This window comes from Bicyclus anynana, chromosome 13, assembly GCF_947172395.1.
Source record: "Bicyclus anynana chromosome 13, ilBicAnyn1.1, whole genome shotgun sequence".
In the NCBI taxonomy this organism is placed as follows: domain Eukaryota; kingdom Metazoa; phylum Arthropoda; class Insecta; order Lepidoptera; family Nymphalidae; genus Bicyclus; species Bicyclus anynana.
Window position 1 is genome coordinate 7962982 of NC_069095.1, and position 19223 is coordinate 7982204.

At 33.9% G+C, this 19223-nt stretch overlaps 2 protein-coding genes across 2 annotated transcripts; both read right to left on the reverse strand.

The window, feature by feature from the left end:
- Nucleotides 1-108: 108 nt before the first annotated feature.
- Nucleotides 109-3963, reverse strand: LOC112043053 (uncharacterized). The gene is made up of 4 exons (XM_024078315.2): nucleotides 3514-3963; nucleotides 2338-2489; nucleotides 1336-1494; nucleotides 109-344 (listed from the first exon to the last, which is right to left on the reverse strand). The coding sequence occupies exons 1-4, from the start codon at nucleotides 3687-3689 to the stop codon at nucleotides 172-174; spliced, it is 660 nt and encodes a 219-aa protein (XP_023934083.2). The 5' UTR covers nucleotides 3690-3963; the 3' UTR covers nucleotides 109-171.
- A 3948-nt stretch (nucleotides 3964-7911) lies between these two features.
- LOC112057160 (uncharacterized) lies at nucleotides 7912-12983 on the reverse strand. Its single transcript, XM_052885099.1, has 5 exons — nucleotides 12829-12983; nucleotides 11401-11626; nucleotides 9883-10034; nucleotides 8695-8853; nucleotides 7912-8142 (listed from the first exon to the last, which is right to left on the reverse strand). The coding sequence occupies exons 1-5, from the start codon at nucleotides 12887-12889 to the stop codon at nucleotides 7967-7969; spliced, it is 774 nt and encodes a 257-aa protein (XP_052741059.1). The 5' UTR covers nucleotides 12890-12983; the 3' UTR covers nucleotides 7912-7966.
- Nucleotides 12984-19223: the final 6240 nt, after the last annotated feature.

The following is a 19223-nucleotide window of genomic DNA, read 5'->3' on the forward strand; positions in this document are numbered from 1 at the left end:
ACAAACTTTCGCTTTTATTATCGGTATTAGTGTGATTTATTCTTGGTCATTTTGAGCAATTAAGTCAATGATGATGTATGAAAGGACAATTAATACGAAATATTAAATTAACACTTTTTATTTATTAATAATATCTAATAACAGGTTTGTTTTCTATAGCAGGTATATTTGTTATGAAATATAACTTGTTAGATCTTCGGTGATGTATTTATTCGTCGGCACGCCTTCGAAGAACAATGTGGAAAATTTGAAAAAGAACTCCAAAGCTTTTCCAAAAACCGGGCCACCCAAAGTCTTCAGCATTGGTTTAAAATTTTGGTTTAAAAAATCAATAATGAGTTGACCTGTAAAACATAATAAAGAAAAACTAATTAAATTTAACCCTACATTGGTAGCGTACCTAAAAGTAACGGGAGTGGTTGCGTGGATTACATAATATGCAGTCTATTTTCAAAGTCCATGTCAATGGTTATAAATCTTACAAAAGTAAAATACCATCAGGTGGGTCATTTTCAAGGGTCACATCTCGGTCCTACCTCTTTTTAATATTTAAAAACGACTTGGCCTTAAACTTAAATTAAAAATTTTAAATGTTTGCAGATGATATAAAAAATTCCAAAACTATTGGCAGCCAAGACGCTGTACGTACGCAAGGCGATATCGATAAGATTTATTCCTGGTGCACTAGAAATGGCATGCTTTTGTATATAGAAAATATTTTTAACAAAAAATTGAACCGACTTCAAAATCACAAAAATAAACTAAAGAGCGAAAGATAATATCGTATGTACTACCTTCTGATCACTTTGAAGGCGGTGGCAAGCGGTCGTAGGTTCAATTTCAATGCTTGGATGGGTTAAATCAGAATTTTTTTTTTTAAAACAAACTAGATATCTAACCCTAGTTACTACCTACTATTAAAAATGAGCATAACAATAGTGCAATAAATGGGCATGAAACCTATACTCTCACGACATTACGAATTGAACTATTAGGAGTTCACTACTAGTATATTTATACCAGAATGTACAATGAATGCGTATACAAACAACACAACAGGCATTGACATATTTATTGATTGACCACTATAGTGTTTTTCAGATAGCGGATAGACGGTGACAGTTCGTTTCACTATTGAAAGTTTGCCGCGATTCACGATAATAGTACGTATTATGAACGTCATAAGGCAACTGTCACCGTGCCCATGCTATCTGAAAAACACTTTAAGAATTGTTTTTACAAAAAAACCCTTAATATATTTTTTGGCTTGACTTAGTATTGGTACCATGGCTAAGTTAATGACTACATTAACTTAAAAGTAGTAAAAAAACTTACCGATATCTTGTGACCCAACCGTTATCTTGTCAGCTCCAAAAGTTGCTTTTTCAACATCAAATTCGTATTTTGCTTTTTCGTATGATGCCTTTAAATATATTTTGCCGTCTTCTTTTTTGAAAGGGGTGATTGGAAAATCAAAGTGCATGAATAACTTTTCTGAAAATAAAAATAATATTCTGTTTAATTATCACCAGGGAACAAATTTTCAACTTTTCTAAACAACCACGAAAATTACCACACCACAAATAAACAAAAAGCTTTTTTCTTTTTTCGCTATATCAGTACATCATAACAAGTCTAAATGTACTGATATAGCGAAAAAATTATATAAAAAATGACAAACAAAATTATATTGTAAAAAACTTAATAAATTTAGGCTTAATTGTATTAATTTACAAACTATATTATATTTTGAGAGAGATTGAAATTGATCATTATTATATAGAATATTTTGAGCTAAATATATTTAAATTGATCATTATTTTTTGTGCGATTTTCGTTTTTGAGGAATATATTTTTACGCTCTTATTCTAAGTTTAATCTAAAACACGAAAAATCTAATTCATAAATATTTTAAATAATCTTTTCGTGATGTTGTGTATAGAACTGTACAGTGTACAGTTATGATAATTCCAAATATTACACCTATAACCCAGCACTTTGATGACTGGATGTGTAAAAGGCGAGGGTAGTGCTACTAAAATATATTACTACTGTACTGGTTGTCAAACCTATGTCACCTTATGTTATTAGTATTTATCAAAGAGTTCGACAACTACGTGAGTGCGATATTTTGTCAAAGGGTCGATTTAACACTTTTTTTAACGTCTTTAGCTTTTTAAATACCTAATTCTTATCTATTCAATCGCGTTGTTCCCGTCCCCGTATGAATACGGGGATAAAATTAGCTTAAAGCACTCGGGGATAGCTTCCTAAACAAACATATAATTAAATCTTTCCTCTTTATAATATTAGTAAAGATGTTAAAGATTAACTTACCAAGTTTTACTTTTCCATTCCCCACGCCATTGAATGAAGCTGTTCCAAAGAGTGCTTGTATTGCTGGACCCGAACCCTCGATTTTGACGTTACTTGTGACTATTAGGTCGCAAACAAATTCCTGAGTGCCGGTTTTTTTATCCAAATCGATACTAAAACCAAAAGGACTTATTATTAATAAGAACTCCAAATTATCCAATTATTATTATTTAATAGCACAGTTTTATTCCATACTAGCGGACGCCCGCGACTTCGTCCGCGTGAAGTACTTAGATGTAAACTTTTAACTACCCCTGCCTTACCCTACTCCTACTCCTACCATACCATACCCTACCCCTACCCCTACCCTACCCATTATGGCTGCACACGCGACGGAAGATTACAAAATGGAGTAATTTCTCCCGTTTTCCCAACATTTCCCTTCACTGCTCTGCTCCTATTGATCGTAGCGTGATGAAAAGTATACTATAACCTGCCCAGGAGTATGAAGAATAATTGTACTAAGTTTCGTTAAAATCCGTCGAATAGTTTTTGTTTCTATAACGAACATACAGACAGACAGACAGACAGACAGACAGAAAGACAGACAGACAGACAGCCAAAAATTTTACTGATTGCATTTTTGGCATCAGTATCGATCACTAATCACCCCCTGATAGTTATTTTGAAAATGTATTTCATGTACAGAATTGACCTCTCTACAGATTTATTATAAGTATAGATAGATAGGGAAATATTCAAGGTTCTGCACCTGATTATTACACAGTATAAAAAAATGTGTATAAATGTTTTTTTTTTCACTTTGAAAATGAACTATATACCTACATATACAGGTGGTCGGTAGATGTAGATGGTAAATGTATCTTGCCAATTTGGCATGCAAATTATTTATTAAGTATTTAATGATTCAAATGACAATTTCACCATTTAAAATTTACATCTTTACAATAATTTTATAAGTAAACATTTTATCATTATATTACTAAAAATAGTTAGTGTGTACATTTTAAATATGTAATATTCAATTATAATAGGAAAAGATTAAACATGTGACAAAAATAATTATAATGTTGTACCTAACCTATCAACTCGATAACAATAATATCAACTTAAATACTCGTAAAAAAATATTATGAAATAAATTAATTAAATTATTTCTTATGCATTGCTACTTACTGGAATTTTTTTATTTGACATTTACTGACTCCCTTAACTACTCCATCTTTCTGGGTTATTGTAACCGCATCCAATACCTTTACTGATATATTCGTAAATTTGAAGGGGTCTATGGGAGGTACATTTATTTCCGGGATACCCGTTGAGCCGATATTAAGTAGAACATTTGTATACATTTCACTGAGGCATTTGTCATTTTTAATACTGCATTTTTGCAACGTGTCCACTGAAAAGGTTAAATGAAAATTCACAATAACGAACGATAGCAACAACAACAATCTATTGTTTCTGGTACAGATCCTTCGATGCACACGTATTTTAAATCTTTTGTAAGAGTATATTTTTTTATTCTCTACAAGTTAGCCCTTGACTACAATCTCACCTGATGGTAAATGATGATGCAACCTAAGATGAAATCGGGCTAACTTGTGGAGGATGAAAATCCATATCCCTTTCTGTTTCTACACCGGTCCATAGTATCGGAACGCTAAATCGCTTGGCGGTGCGTCTTTGGTAACTAGCCACGGCCGAAGCCTCCCACCAACCACACCTATTAAGAAAACCTTAATCGACCCAGCCGGGAATCGAACTCTTCTTGTAAATCCACCGCGCATACCACTGCGCCACGCAGGCCGTCTGTAATACCTAATCCTGTTGCTATGTACAAGTCAAGTACTTACTGAAGTTTACTCTGTAAGTTTTTTTCTAATGTCTATTTCCTACTACTTACTGTAAATTTGATTTTGGAACAATCGAACTGATTATTTAAAAACGTCCGTGTGTTTTATCGCAGTTTCAATCAAACATTCTGATTAAAATTTCGGTTAGATAAAAAAATGGGACCACCCTGGAATCAAACCCTTCAAAACAAAAAAAGAATTTTCAAAATCCGTCCACAAACGACGGAATTATCGCTGGACATACATAAAAAAAAAAAAAAAATTATACAGCCGAACGTAGAACCTCCTCCTTTTTGGAAGTCGGTTAAAAACTATACAGTTAAAACTGCGCAGTTAAACTGAAGGTCTTTAGTTTTATTTATTTCTGGCAAACAAGAATATTTTATGAAGCTTAGAATATAACTAAATGATATTATATATTTTAGAATTTAAACTATCGTGAGTGTTATTCATATTAATTGATTATCGCCTAAGCATAGGGATCCGCTGAACGTGCCCGGGTCGTACAAGAATAAGAATAAGAATAAGAATTGTTTTATTTGAATAAACTCGGTACATATAAATAGCAATGACGTCCTGGCCCTTAAACTAGGTAAGCCCGTGTCTTAAGGGCCAGTGACTTCCCTGGGTACATTTGCTACATACAATATCCAAAAGAATTTTTACAAAGATCTTAAAAATACATTACTAAAAAAAAAAAGAGTTTATAATTTTTAATGTTGTGTGCATGTTAGTGCGTGTGTGTGTGTGTGTGTGTGTGTGTGCATACATGCATGCGTGTAAGTGCGGGTATGTCTGTGTGTGTGCGTGTGTGTGTCTGTATGCGGCTATGTCTGTGTGTGTGCGTATGAGTGTGAGTTATAACTAGACTTCTTTACTATTGATATTATATTTACCTTTACTATTAATATTTAACTACTAGATTAGGTCCTAGTTTCAAAATACAATCTTAATTTTATTTTATTTGTGGACTAAATATGGATCCATTATGTTTTCCGTATTATCATAATTAACTGTAGATAATGTGGATTTTAACCACTTTTTTAATGAGTGTCTAGAAATTTCCGAGATATTTTCCTTTCTGTTCATGTACCTATACAGGTATGGAGCTAAGTAATTGTACTGACGTCTGGCAAAAGTGGTTTTTGTTAAGGGTAAAGGAGAATACGTTCTGCGCCTTAACTTTCTATGCTGTATGATGGGTTGGGACTTGCTCTTGTGATGGCGTAGATTTCGTGAAGTGAAGATTCCGTGTGACTGTGGTAGATCATACATCGGTGAGACTCGCCGTAACATTACCACAAGAGTAAGAGAACACATACGTAGCATGAAGAATGTGGACACGGACGTTTTGACCATGTAGCTTTTTGGGCACCTGATATCAATGTCGATTTTTGACATCGTATTCATAATAACACCGTAATAAGGGTATATACAAAAATTCAGCTCACAAGGAATTTTTTCCCAGATTGGGATTTAAAATGCCTAAAATTACTAGACTGTGTATACCGTGTTATATGACGTGCTGTACAAGTACAATTTTTGTACACAATGCGTGCTTTTTAGTGACGTCAGAGGGTTTAGTGGCAGTTTGATACTGTTACTATCGCGTAAACGTAAACGCGAATTTCTAGGGAATTGAAACAGCGCCATCTAGTGGCACTACTGCACAACTGTTTCGATTCCATATAAATTCGCGTTTACGTTAACGCGATAGTAACAGTAAGAAAATATTAAAAACTCCCACTAGGCACCCTGAACGGGGCGGGCTTCTGCTGTTTTCTGTATACTGATTACTTGGTATGTATCTATGTATTGAATCTGGGATAATATGACAAATTGTTATCACTTAGCTTACCAATCGATGCGTCACATATTTCCCCAGTTTAGGTTTAAAATGCCTAAAATGACTAGACTGTGTATGCCGTGTTATGTGACGTGCTATACAAGTACAATTTTTGTACACAATGCATGCTTTTTAGTGACGTCAGAGGGCCTAGTGGCAGTTTGTCACTGTTACTATCGCGTAAACGTAAACGCGATTTTCTAAGAAATTGAAACAGTGCCATCTATTAAATCTGGGATAATATGACAAATTGTTATCACTGAGCTTACCAATCGATGCGTCACATGTTAACAATAGAGCACACGCAACAAGCACTAACTTCAAAACAAGCATTGTACCTCTTTCTATGAGAACAATTGAATAAATATAGATCTAATCCGGTACTTATATTTATACAAACTGCTCAAAATTTATAGCGAAGCGCTATAAAAAATACTCTACTGTAGAATTTATTTTATTATAAGAATAGAACAATTAGTTTTGCGGAAATAAATACATTTATGTAGATCCTACAAAAACTGTAATAGTTAAGTTGGCTTTATGGTCGGATAAGTATCAAAGAGGTTCGAAGTTCATTCATTTATTATGAAATTTTACGAAAAGATGTCTAAATTGTTAGGTCGTAGAGTACCGAAGAGATAGCCCATCTTATGGTAAGTTGATAACCTCAATAGCTCTGTGGTAAAAGGGCCGGAATCATCACCGACAAGTGTGGTTCAATCCCCGCATGCTGGTCTATTGTCGTAACTACTCCTGACACGGGCTTTTCCTACTAGTTCCTACTACTCTGCTGTCATATTCAAAAAGGGCGCTTCTACATAAAGTTCAAAACGGAGAAAAAATATTTAGTATTCTAAAAATTAAAAAAAATTACAAAATAATATTTTAATAATATTTTAGGTAAATTTAATTTTAAAAATTAAATTTTATTCTGATAGATTATTATGATACTTTAATACACGTACGTACCGTACGTGTATTAAAGTATAATCTATCAGAATTTGTGTAACATAATCTATACTAATATTATAAAGCTGAAGAGTTTGTTTGTTTGTTTGTTTGAACGCGCTAATCTCAGGAACTAATGGACTGATTTAAAAAATTCTTTCAGTGTTAGATAGCCCATTTATCGAGGAAGGCTATAGGCTATATATTATCCCCATATTCCTACGGCAACGGGAACCACGCGGGTGAAACCGCGCGGCGCCAGCTAGTATATTATATTATGTATTAAATAATATATATTTTCTTTTTCATCTTAGTAAAATAATACAAGAAAAATCGTGATATTCTAATGATAAGGCGTTTCTGGCTGGCAGGGAGGGAACACACTTTCTGAAAATTAATTTGCATCTTTCCCTGTTTTCCTTATGATGACATTTTGATATGCTTGTCATTTTGGCATAGATAACGAAGTGCGCACACCAGCGTTTGATTTTTTAGACAAATGCACCAAAAACAGTCAGTTCATATTACATTACGGCACATGTGCGTAATGAGATACATTACGAAATTTGGCTTGTGAATAAAATGTACTATTTTTTCCCATGCTCATAAAACTACAAAACAAAGTGACCGGGGTGTCGAATATCTTAATTTACCCTATCAGGAGTCATTTTAGAATGTCTGCCTTCGGTTGTGTATCAATCTTAAACTTATTGGCTTGCTTACTCAATGTATGTAATAATGTACTCTTTTAGTACAAATAATTTTGCTGGCTAGTATTGGTAATGAGTAACTAATGAATTATTTACATCTTGAAATTGTCTAACTACTCGTTAATGATTTTAACGAGTAGTTAGACAAGTTAATGATATATTTTTATTCTAATAAATACACATTTGGTTAAAGTTAAAAATACAAAAGGAAGCATTTAATTAACAATATTTATTTACCACAAATATCAAAATACAGATATTTACAAGTGCTAGTTTATAAGATAAGAATTTAAATTCTCAACGATGTACAAGTCTGCTGGGGTATTTTCGTAGAATATTTTCAAAAAATCAGTAGTTATTTCTGTAGTTTTATCAAATAATGGCCCGCCGAAAATCTCCAGCACCATTTTATAATTATCGTTTAAATAAGGAATGACAACTTTACCTGTAAAGGAGAAAATTTTGTAAGTGCAATGTTTAAAAATTACAAACTAAATAGAAAACTTAATAAAATTAATAAAAGTCTTAGTTTGAATCTGGTTAGCCTGTGAATTTAATAACACATTTTTAATCATACAAAAAAGGTTTGGCAAAAGTTAATCGATGGAAAAAAAGACGTGGATATGACCTGTGCCTCCGATCCCGGAGGGTGTGGGTTCGAATCCGATTTTGGGGCATGCACCTTCAACTTTCAGTTGTGTGTATTTTAAGAAATTAAATAATACGTGTCTCAAACGGTGAAGGAAAACATCGTGAGGAAACCTGCACACCAGAGAATTTCTCAATTCTCTGCGTCTGTAAAGTCTGCCAATCCGCATTGGGCCAGCGTGGTGGACTATTGGCCTAACACCTCTCAATCTGAGAGGAGACTCAAGCTCGGCAGTGAGCCATAAATGGATTGATAACGAACGAACGAATCGATGGAACCTCTAGTCGAACAAGCTAACCTAATAGATAGACAAACGAAACTGTTGTAGTACAGACGTATAGAACTTACTGATATCCTCTGATCCAACCATTAACTTCTCAGCTGCAAAAGTGACTTTTTCAACATCATGCTTGTACTTCATATTTTTGTGCAATACCTTAAAATAAACTTTGCCGTCGTCTTTCTTGAACGGCATAAGTGGAAAATCAAAGTGTAAAAATAACTTTTCTGGAAATAAATATGACAATAAATCAACTGCCTAAATATACTGCATAAAAATGTTTGGATTGTAATAAACTTTTATTAATCAATTTAAATAAATTTTCCATCTTGCGGACACAAGCTTTGGCAATTAAAATTACGACCAAGAAGAAGAGAAATTTGCCAAAAATCAGTACAATGTGCAGTGCCGCACCAAATTTTGTTTTTTGTGCAACTAAACGACGTAAAAAGCTTCAATTCATTGAGATTGGAGTTGTAAACGTTATGAAAAAGGTAAAAAAAAATCATAGAATGTGTCATAAACACAGTTAGCAAAAGCAAATTAAGCTACTAGGTGTCATTGCTATTAAAATCTTTATTATTTATCTTTGATAAATATATTGTACTAGCAGATATCTAGCTGGTTTACCCGCGTAGTTTACGTTCTCGTGGGAATATGGGAATAAATTATAGCATTAATGTTAAGGAGACTCGGTTTAGTAGATCCAGAGATTACCTACAACCTCACAATTTCTCAAACTCTTTATGATAGCCCAACTGATACCGCGAATAAAAAGACTGGTAGCTTATTCGGCTCATTATGACGTCTAGAAAAATGTGCAAAAATTTCACATGGGGTCTTCAAATGGAAATTACTCCAAAACTATTGGTATTAGAGAATTTTTACAATAACATTATTAGAGAAGAGAAATTTTTTAATAAAAATATTAACTCGTGAAGTAAAAATCTCTAACACCAATTTTTCGAGTAAAATTAATAAAGAACTCCAATTATTAAAAACCTTCATTGTGTACAACGTAATTGTTTATTTGAAAGTACGACATTTTTGCACATTTTTCTAGACATGATGAGATGAATGAGCTACCACATGTATTTTTATTCACGGTCTCAATATTTAACAATACTATGATTTGTGAATAAGATGTCCTCGTAGACTGGCCTATAATTTTAATATAAATAGATGTGTTTCTCTAGAAAACTTTAGATCTTCTCTCTGATAATAGATTTATTTCTTTTTAATACGTTAAGTATTACCAAGTTTAACTTTTCCCTTGCCCGCGCCGTCAACTGTCGGAGTTCCAAAGATTCCTTGGAGTGCTGGACTTGTGCCTTGGATGATGATGCTGCCTTTTATTACTATGTCGCAAATAAGTTCTAGTACGCCAGTTCGTTTTTCCAATTCAATACTAAAACAAAAAGCATATAGCATGTCCAATAATTGATGGATCCAATGGATATAACGCAAATTTTAGATACACCACCCAATTATCTAAAACTAATTTGAATAGTTTTTCCAAAAATCCCTAGGATGACAAAGTTATACTTTTTTTTGGGAATAAAATTTTGAAGATGTATGCCCCGGACCGGATTCGAATCCACGCTCCGGAATCGGAGACAGAGGTCATATCCACTGGGCTATCACGGCACTCTCTAGATACATTACCAGATTTAAAAGTGCTTGGTCTTAGGGCCCTAAAGCCAGTTTGAAAAAAAAAAAGCAATATCGTAAATGAGATAACACAAACCTACGAACATATTAAGCAAACCAAAGACGCATGAAGCATATAGCGATTACATTACAATAAAAATATAATTATGTTAATTCCGGTTGCCTGCACACAATAACTGAGTCGGACATACAAGTGTCTGACTCTGACAGTAAGTCAATTATGTAAATTACTTCGTATAATATTCGAAGATTATTGAATGCTAAGATATTCGTCTCATTACTAGTGGACGCCCGCGACTTCGTCCGCGTGGAAATCAATGTAAACTTTCAAGCCCTATTTCACCACGTGAAAGTATGAGTTTTAAAATTTTTTAAATCCCATTATATTTCGTATTTTTTTTATGATTTATTAACAATTTTTTAAAACTGTATCTCTAAAAATTAAGGACTTTCCATACAAACTTTCAACCCCTGTTTCACCCCCTTTTTGTTTTATTTTCACAATAAAAAGTATCCTATAACCTTTTCCGTATTGTGGTCTTTAACCATATCAAGTTTCATTTGAATTCATTGAGTAGTCATCAGCGTGATGCCCGAGTAACAAAAAATACGGACATACAGACAGACAAAAAATCGAAAAAAAAAATATTTTTAGCTTCAGGATCGATTATATAATAAATATCCAATAAAAATTTTCAAAATATCTTCAATGTACAGAATGTACAAAATATACAGAATTCGTATTATGTGTATGGATTCTAGATGGCGCTGGCTTCCTTTATGCCACGGTAATGTTTGGTGTTACAAATGGTATAAGTAAAATCTCAAACATGATGTTACTAGTCCAAGCAACGGTTTCAAATACATATACCTATTATCATAGCAGGAAAATTATGTATTTCTGTGTAAAACTCCAAAAATAATCATTAGGGTTCATTTACACAAGCAGCTCGTTGTAACGGCAGCTGGCAACTGCTACCGACGACTGCAGTTGTCGGTAGTAATTGCTGCTCGGGTCAATGAACCCTAACAAGTCAAGAATGAGTCTTGTTTTACCATCAGGCGTGATTACAGCCTATACAAAAAAAAAGTCAGTTACTTACTGAAATTTTTTAGATTTGCATTTACTGATTCCCCTAACAACTCCATCGGTCAGGATTATGTTGACCATATCCAATACCTTCATTGTTACGTTCGTAACTTTTAATGGGTCTATGGGAGGCATATTTATTTCCGGGATACCAACTGAGCCGATTTTTCGTAGACTGTTTTCGAACACTCCTCCAATGCAGTCGTCGTCTATAATACTACATTTTGGTAGTGAGTCCACTGAAACAACAGACATATTTTATTTTAAGAACCAAAAGAAAGATGAAAATGTGCTCTTAAAAATAAAAACATGAGAATGATAGCGGTTGTGTTAGCTACTTTTAAAATACAAATGAAAACCCGTCTGCTTAAAATATTAACTGTAATATTAACTGTAAATAAAAAAAAAATTCTAACCAAGTGAAGTGAAGTAAAGAAAGCAATAAGAAAACAGTCGGGATCAATATTGGATTGAATGATTTTAGTCTAGATTATTTAATGAGCCCTGACTGTTTTTTAAACGGTAATTTAATTGCGTAAATCCTTTCAGCGGTTTGGGAGAAATGAAGAAATAAATAATATTACTTAAGGATCCCCTTTTCAGCAGTTGGTTAATTTTAAAAAGCAACAACATAAACTACATACAATTTTTTTTCTAAATACTATTAACCGTTTCCAAGACATCAAAATGATACTATAAATAAAATAATACAAGAGTAGTATTTTTTCCAAAGCTATCACATTCAATATTCCATAAATTATCTCTTTACTTACCTATGAACTATGGTAATGGCCTAGTATCTTAAGGTACAATAAGAAATATATAGGCTGCTCGGGAGTATATCCCCATAACTCTAGGTTTATATTCTTTGACAAAAATTAATTCAAAATGTTCAAGGAACAAATTGTGTTCTAAAATTAATATTTGCAAAGTAAATAATATTTCTTTTGTAAATAGATCTTAAAATGTGTCATTTATACGCATCTTTATAATAATGACGTATTTATATCTTAAAATGCAACGTTGTCGCTTTGTTACCTAAAAGCGTGTATTACTTGAATAGTCGGTATTATTTGAATTAGGTACTTTACATGAATTATTTATTTTTTAATTTTGTTATTAATACAATGTTAGATAAACAGCTAGGTTCCTATTGGTGGTCTCGTTAATATCTTGAAGTTATGGTAAATACTCCCGATCACCCTGTATATTCAGGAATACCGGATCATATAGTCTTACAAGTCCGTTGATAACACTCCCATGATATGCAGGTGACAGGGGGAAAGACTGCGCGGGTGTGAAATCGTGCGAAGTGTTACGAACGAAGTTGCCAAGCTATAGACCAGGCTGACAAATTTTCAGCCTTCCTAAAATGAGGTATGTCTGGCTACAGCGGTCTATAGAAGCAATGACTGAAAGTGTTAAAAGTCTTTGAGCTTACCGAACGCCGCGTCACATTGTATTAATACTACGCACACAAGCACTAACTTCAGAACGAACATCTTATCTTCTTGTATGAGAACAATTGAATGCAAATCTGTTCCGATGCACCTATTTATACAAACGATGCGAAATTTTAAGATATTAATAAATGCATAAACAATACCTAATTGCGAAAAAATTGGTTTTTTTCATTGAGATAGATGTTTTTTGCTGAATCAACGAAACTCATGTAATAAGGGTACAGGTATTATACTTGTATAATAATGTCATCGAACCTAAACGTAAAACTCTAAAATTATGTTACGTTGCATGGTTTTGTAATCGGACAACGTGATAGGACATGTGCGTTTTAGGGTTTTAGTTTTAAGGTTCCGAACGTAAGTAGTACAAAAACGGAACCATATACACTGGCGCACATATTTTTTTTTTCTGTACAAGTTAGCCCTTGACTACAATCTCACCTGATGGTAAGTGATGATGCAATCTAAGATGGAAGCGGGCTAACTTGTTAGGAGTAGGATGACAATCTACACCCCTTTCGGTTTCTACACGACTTCGTACCGGAACGCTAAATCGCTTGGCGGTACGTCTTTGTCGTTAGGGTGGTAACTAAACACGGCCGAAGCCTCCCACCCGCCAGACCTGGACAAATTAGGAAAACCTCAATCAGCCCAGCCGGGGATCGAACCCAGGACCTCCGTCTTGTAAGTCCACTGCGCGTACCACTGCGCCACGGAGGTCGTCAGACATTTTAATGTATGTCTGTTTTCTCAGAATGTACTAAACCAATCTAGTTGAAATTTGGTACACATATCAATTGGTGTGACCCAAACACAAGTATGTATTGCGAATAGCTAAAATTTGAATATAGGGGGCACTTATGAGGGGTAAGATGGAAAGTTGAAACAAAAACTTTTACTAAGTTTATTGTGTGATACATCAAATAAAAGCTCTTGATAAGAGGATTTTTAAAATATTTTTTTGGAATTAAAAAAAAATTACTTTTCAAGTTATTTAAAAAAACATACGACATTTGACCATTCCCCTCCGAACGTTTCTCCGAAACTATTGAATCTAAAATTATCATAATATCTCTAAATACAAAATATCTTTAATTGACGTGGTAAATAATTCAATACTGTGCCTACCAACTTGCATATTATTGCGAGCAATGATGTTAAATATTGTTAGATGTGTTACTAGGTCATGAAAAATCAAGCGCTCAAAAGAGGAAATTTCCACATCTCAATGTTAGTTGTGGTCAACAAAGAACGTTATTTAAACAAATAATACCTAAATATCGTCTACAATCGAGTTGTGTGTTCAGGAAGTGTAAAAACTATTTAAACATAAATAAATAATGGAATTAAAGACAAAATTGTGCATGTGTGCGCTCAGTTTTGTAGCCTATTGTTTGGATCACTTTTTGCGGTGATTTTGTAGGGACGTAACCGATCTATAGTATAAAATTATCATTGATTACGAGTATAAAACATATTTATCAATAAGCAATATATCAATTAAAATCACGCGAGTCCCTTCGTCAAAAGTTTAAAGAAATAGGTATACTAACAGTAGCCTGTCAATATATATATATATAACAGTATAGTATATGTAAGACAAAATATTAATTTGTACAAACGAAAAGGAGATTTAAACCCACGTCTTACTAGACACGGGCATTAGTTAGTTATTTCTGCATATCGTCTCCAAAGAGTAAAAAAATCTTTTGTAGGTTTGGGTGTACTCTTCTATAATAAGATCCCCAAGACTGTGATGTACATGCCAATACATAGCTTTAAGCAATGTGTTAAAAAACATTTACTTAGTCGAGCGTACTACAACATTAATGAATTCCTTAATGATAAAGATGCTTGGAGCCCGTTGGATCAGCTTCCACCTTCACACAGGAAGTAAAACTATAAGAAATGTAAACAGTAATTGTTATCAATTGTAAATTATAATACTGTATGACTTTTTCAAAAGAGCAACTGTTGAGTTTCTTGCCGGTATCTTCTCAGCAGAACCTGTCTTCGGAACCGGTGGTAGAATCTTTACAAATAGTCAACTGACGTGTCAAAAGTGCTTGTAAACTGAGCCTACTTGAAATAAATGATTTTTGATTTTGATTTTGATCAAAACTAATGATAAGTTTTGTTAGATACTATACCTACTACTGCACTGTAAAAATAATTTTAGGTTTAGCTTTAGATAAAAATATTTAACGAAACAAATAAACCAGAAAATTAAATATTAGGTATAAGGTATAATTTCAGCCTGGCCTATTCACTATTTTTTTTTAGAGCCGTGATAGCCTATTGGATATAACCTCTGCCTCCGATTCCGGAGGGAGTGGATTCGAATCCGGTCCGGCATGCACCTCCAACTTTTCAGTTGTGTGCATTTTAAGAAATTAAATATCACGTGTCTCAAACGGTGAAGGAAAACATCGTGAGGAAACCGGCATACCAGAGAATTTCTTAATTCTCTGCGTGTGTGAAGTCTGCCAAACCGCATTGGGCCAGCGTGGTGGACTATTGGCCTAACTCCTCTCATTCTGAGAGGAGACTCGAGCTCAGCAGTGAGCCGAATATGGGTTGATGACGACATTCACTATTTTGGTCTTTATTATCATTATCAACCTATTGAAGTGGACAACAAAGTGTAGGTACATATTATTATATTATTTGTAATCTGTAATCTGTATTATTTGTAATCTGTATGATATTAGGTATGTGGATGATATTTTGTCAATCGATTTATTTTTTATTTTGACGGGTTGATAATAAATACCAAAATAGGAAATAGGTCCACAGGTCAGTTTTCAATAGCACGATAGATTAACAACATACGGAACCCTCGTCACGCGAGTTCAACTTGTCCGGTTTTTTTTAATTTATTTATGTAGCATTGATGCAGTTAGTTACACAGGTTATTACATTGATCGTCTTAATGTTACTAGTATGGACGTTACCAGGGCATTGCTAATACTTATTGTATTACATTTTAGATACAATTAAATTAAATTGATTTAAAATTTTATTAAAACTAAAAATTGAGTAAGCTAAAATTAAATGAAATTTAATGTGTTGAATATTATTTGAGACGATGAAAAAAGAGACGTATAGCCCAGAAACACATCGTGAAGACCTGCACATGTGTGTGAAGTCTGCCAATCCGCATTGGACCAGCGTGGTGGACTAAGGCCTAACCCCTCTCATTGTAAGAGCCGAGAGGAGACTCGTACTGACCAGTGAGCCGAATATGGGTTGTTAATGATGATGATGAATATTCGATGATGGTCTTTATCTTTACGCGAGAAAACTGGTGTAAACGATAAGTGTACTTATCGCTCCATTACACATTACATTATTAGCAAGCTTTTTGTGACAGATCTACTGCTATGTAATTGTTTGAAAGTTATTGTTGAGGGTATAATAACAGCAGATACACTTTGGCTTATACCAATGAGTTTATACAATTAGATATGTTACGTGACTACAAAATCACCACAAAAAGTGTTCCAAGCTCAGCAGCTCCACTGAGCACAAACATACACAGTTTTTTGTTTACTTACGTTATAAATTTATGTATATGTAGTTTTTACAACACAACTCGACCACACTCGACATTTTAAACAATATTTAGGTATTTTTAAGTTTAAATAACTTCCGTTGTTTGCTATGCAACTAAATTAATGTATCCCTAGAAAGATAACCTTATTCAGTTGTAAATAAAATATAACCATACGCTTCGGAGCCACATGATATTTAATTATTTTGAAATATTTTTTTTTATTTATACAGCCTATCTATTTATTTATTTATCTTTTTATTTAACGCCTCTGAGGCGTAGGTTATTTTTCTAGATTTAAGACAATTGGGTGTCTTTGTTCGCCACATTTTCGATGCACCAGTGTCATATCTAATTGTAAAAAAATCATTGGCTTAAACCTTCCATGGTTGATAGCCACAGAGTGCTGCTTTATAGGACTTGTCCCTTGCATGCCCTGCTTACAGGTAATGGTTTTTCATTTGTATAATTCGCTTGGTTCATCGTTATTACATTAAAATTCATTCAGCTTTCGTCACTGTACCCACAACTGTCATGAAAATACTTACTCTAACATTTCTTTTTATTATTCATACAAACATTCGAGCACTATTTTATACCTTAACCCCTTAGGTGAGGAATATTAATAATTCTTCAATCACAATAAATTTATATATTTTTTGGTAATACATATACTATTTTTAGTACTAGATAGACAGATGGATTGTGTTTTAGTATCACCTGTAAATAACTATCCCACCAAAAACATTTTTACGTAAAGTAAAGCAAGGCTTGCACTGTACTCATCATTATCATTAACAGCCGATAGATGTCCGCTGCTGGACATAGGCCTCTTGCATGGACTTCCAAATATAACGGTCTCGAGCCGCCAGCATCCAGCGGCTCCCCGCAACCCCCGCTTGATGTCTTCCGCCCACATAATGGGGGGTAGACCAACACTGCGCTTTCCGGTGCGGTGTCGCCATTCCAGCACCTTGAGACCCCAATATCCATCGACTCTTCGAACTATGTGGCCTGACCCATTGTCATTTCAGCTTTGCGAATCTACATTCACTATGTCAGACAAACCAAATTCACTGACATAGTTCAGCTATCTTAGCTGAACTATGTCAGTGACTTTGGTTAGTCTGTGGATCGCCCGCTGACTTTGAGCCTTCTAATAAGGCCCATTAATTAGCAACCAAGTCTCGGATCCGTAGGTCATCACTAGCGACACACACTGTTCGAAAACGCTTTTGTCTTCAGGTACGGACGAATTTTTAACGTACTTACAGCCGAGCTGGTTTCGGCGGTTCACCTTTTTCTCGAAATTGGACCTACCTAACTGGACTGTGTGTCGTAGGTATAATATATATTCGTTTACAGTTCCAAGCGCAGAGTCCTCAACAATGTAAAAAAGGTTACACTGTAAAAAAGATACCAAATCTTATGGAGTGCCAAGCTTTTAACTTTCACGCCCTCACCTAACACTCTCCTCACGACTACTACATCATTATTATAGCAAATAATAATGTTCTGCGTCAACCCTAGTCTTAAGTTCTCTCTTCTCTACAAATCCTACACCTTTAATCTCAATGTCGTGTGGTTCGACTGTTTACTCAAGAACCTCTTAGAAAGCGAGTCCCAACCTAACCCTTCAAGTTTTGAAAAACCCGTAAAGAAGTTTAGAACTACATCCATTAGAACAACGTAGATACCTTTTTTTTCACAGAAACTATCCTTTATATCCTCCGCCGCGTAGAACAGTTATTGGTACCGATTCTCTGTTCTTAGACCCTCAATAAACTCAGTACTAAAGGAGATATTATGTGGCCTCAAAACATGGATAGATTTCGGAAGCTCCACATATATTTCTTGTGCTTAAATATCTTCATGTTATTTCGTCCTTTTTTTATTTAATACCTATGCTTTATTCGTTAATAAATATGTTCCTTATTAGTTTGCATGCTGTGTTTTTTTTTAATAATTGCTAAACTTAGATAGATCAGTAATTTAGTTTTTGTAGTGTAGTTGTGTAAGTAATACAAACACTTCCAAATCAAATAAATAAATAAATGATATGTATTAATTATACCACGCACTCGTAGCACACATACACAAATAACTATCGTATTCATTGCCTCTTGCAGTTTAGCTACTCGTATACTTCATGTAAATCTTTTATAGATTTTAGCACAACTGCCGTTTCAACCACAGAACTGACGCATTTAGCAATAAAAGTAGCAAGGAGGTGCGTACACCCAGGTGTGCGGAACATCTCATCTCATCTTGTTTTGTTCTGTGACAAAAAGAAAAAATAATATTCAACTGTAAAGTAAGGGTGACATATTTCATTTTTCACTAAATATTAAACAGCCATTTAGGCCACGCCCCTGGGTACGCTGGTTTCAATACAAAGAATTGGCACTTTATAAATCTAGTTACTTCTTATATCTGTGGTTTGAACCTGTATTTATATGAAAAATGTTTCTTTGTTTAATAAATCATTTATTTATGTTTGTTCAATACATTTTTATTTTAATAAAGGAAACACGTTGGTGAAGTGTGAAAGGTAACAAGGAAACATTTAATTAACACTATTTATTAATCAAATCACAATCTCATTCAAAATCACATTCAAATCGCTATAGACCGGGAAAAATGGAAATCTTTGGAGGAGGCCTTTACCTGAAGGGGGTTCCAGCAAAATATAGTTTTTTTAAATAAATACCATAGATTAGTTACATATTAATTTTTAAAAGTAGGTAATTCTCACAAAATTGTATATGTATGTTTGTACTGGAAATAAAAGGCTTTTTTATTTTTATTTTTATTTTTTAT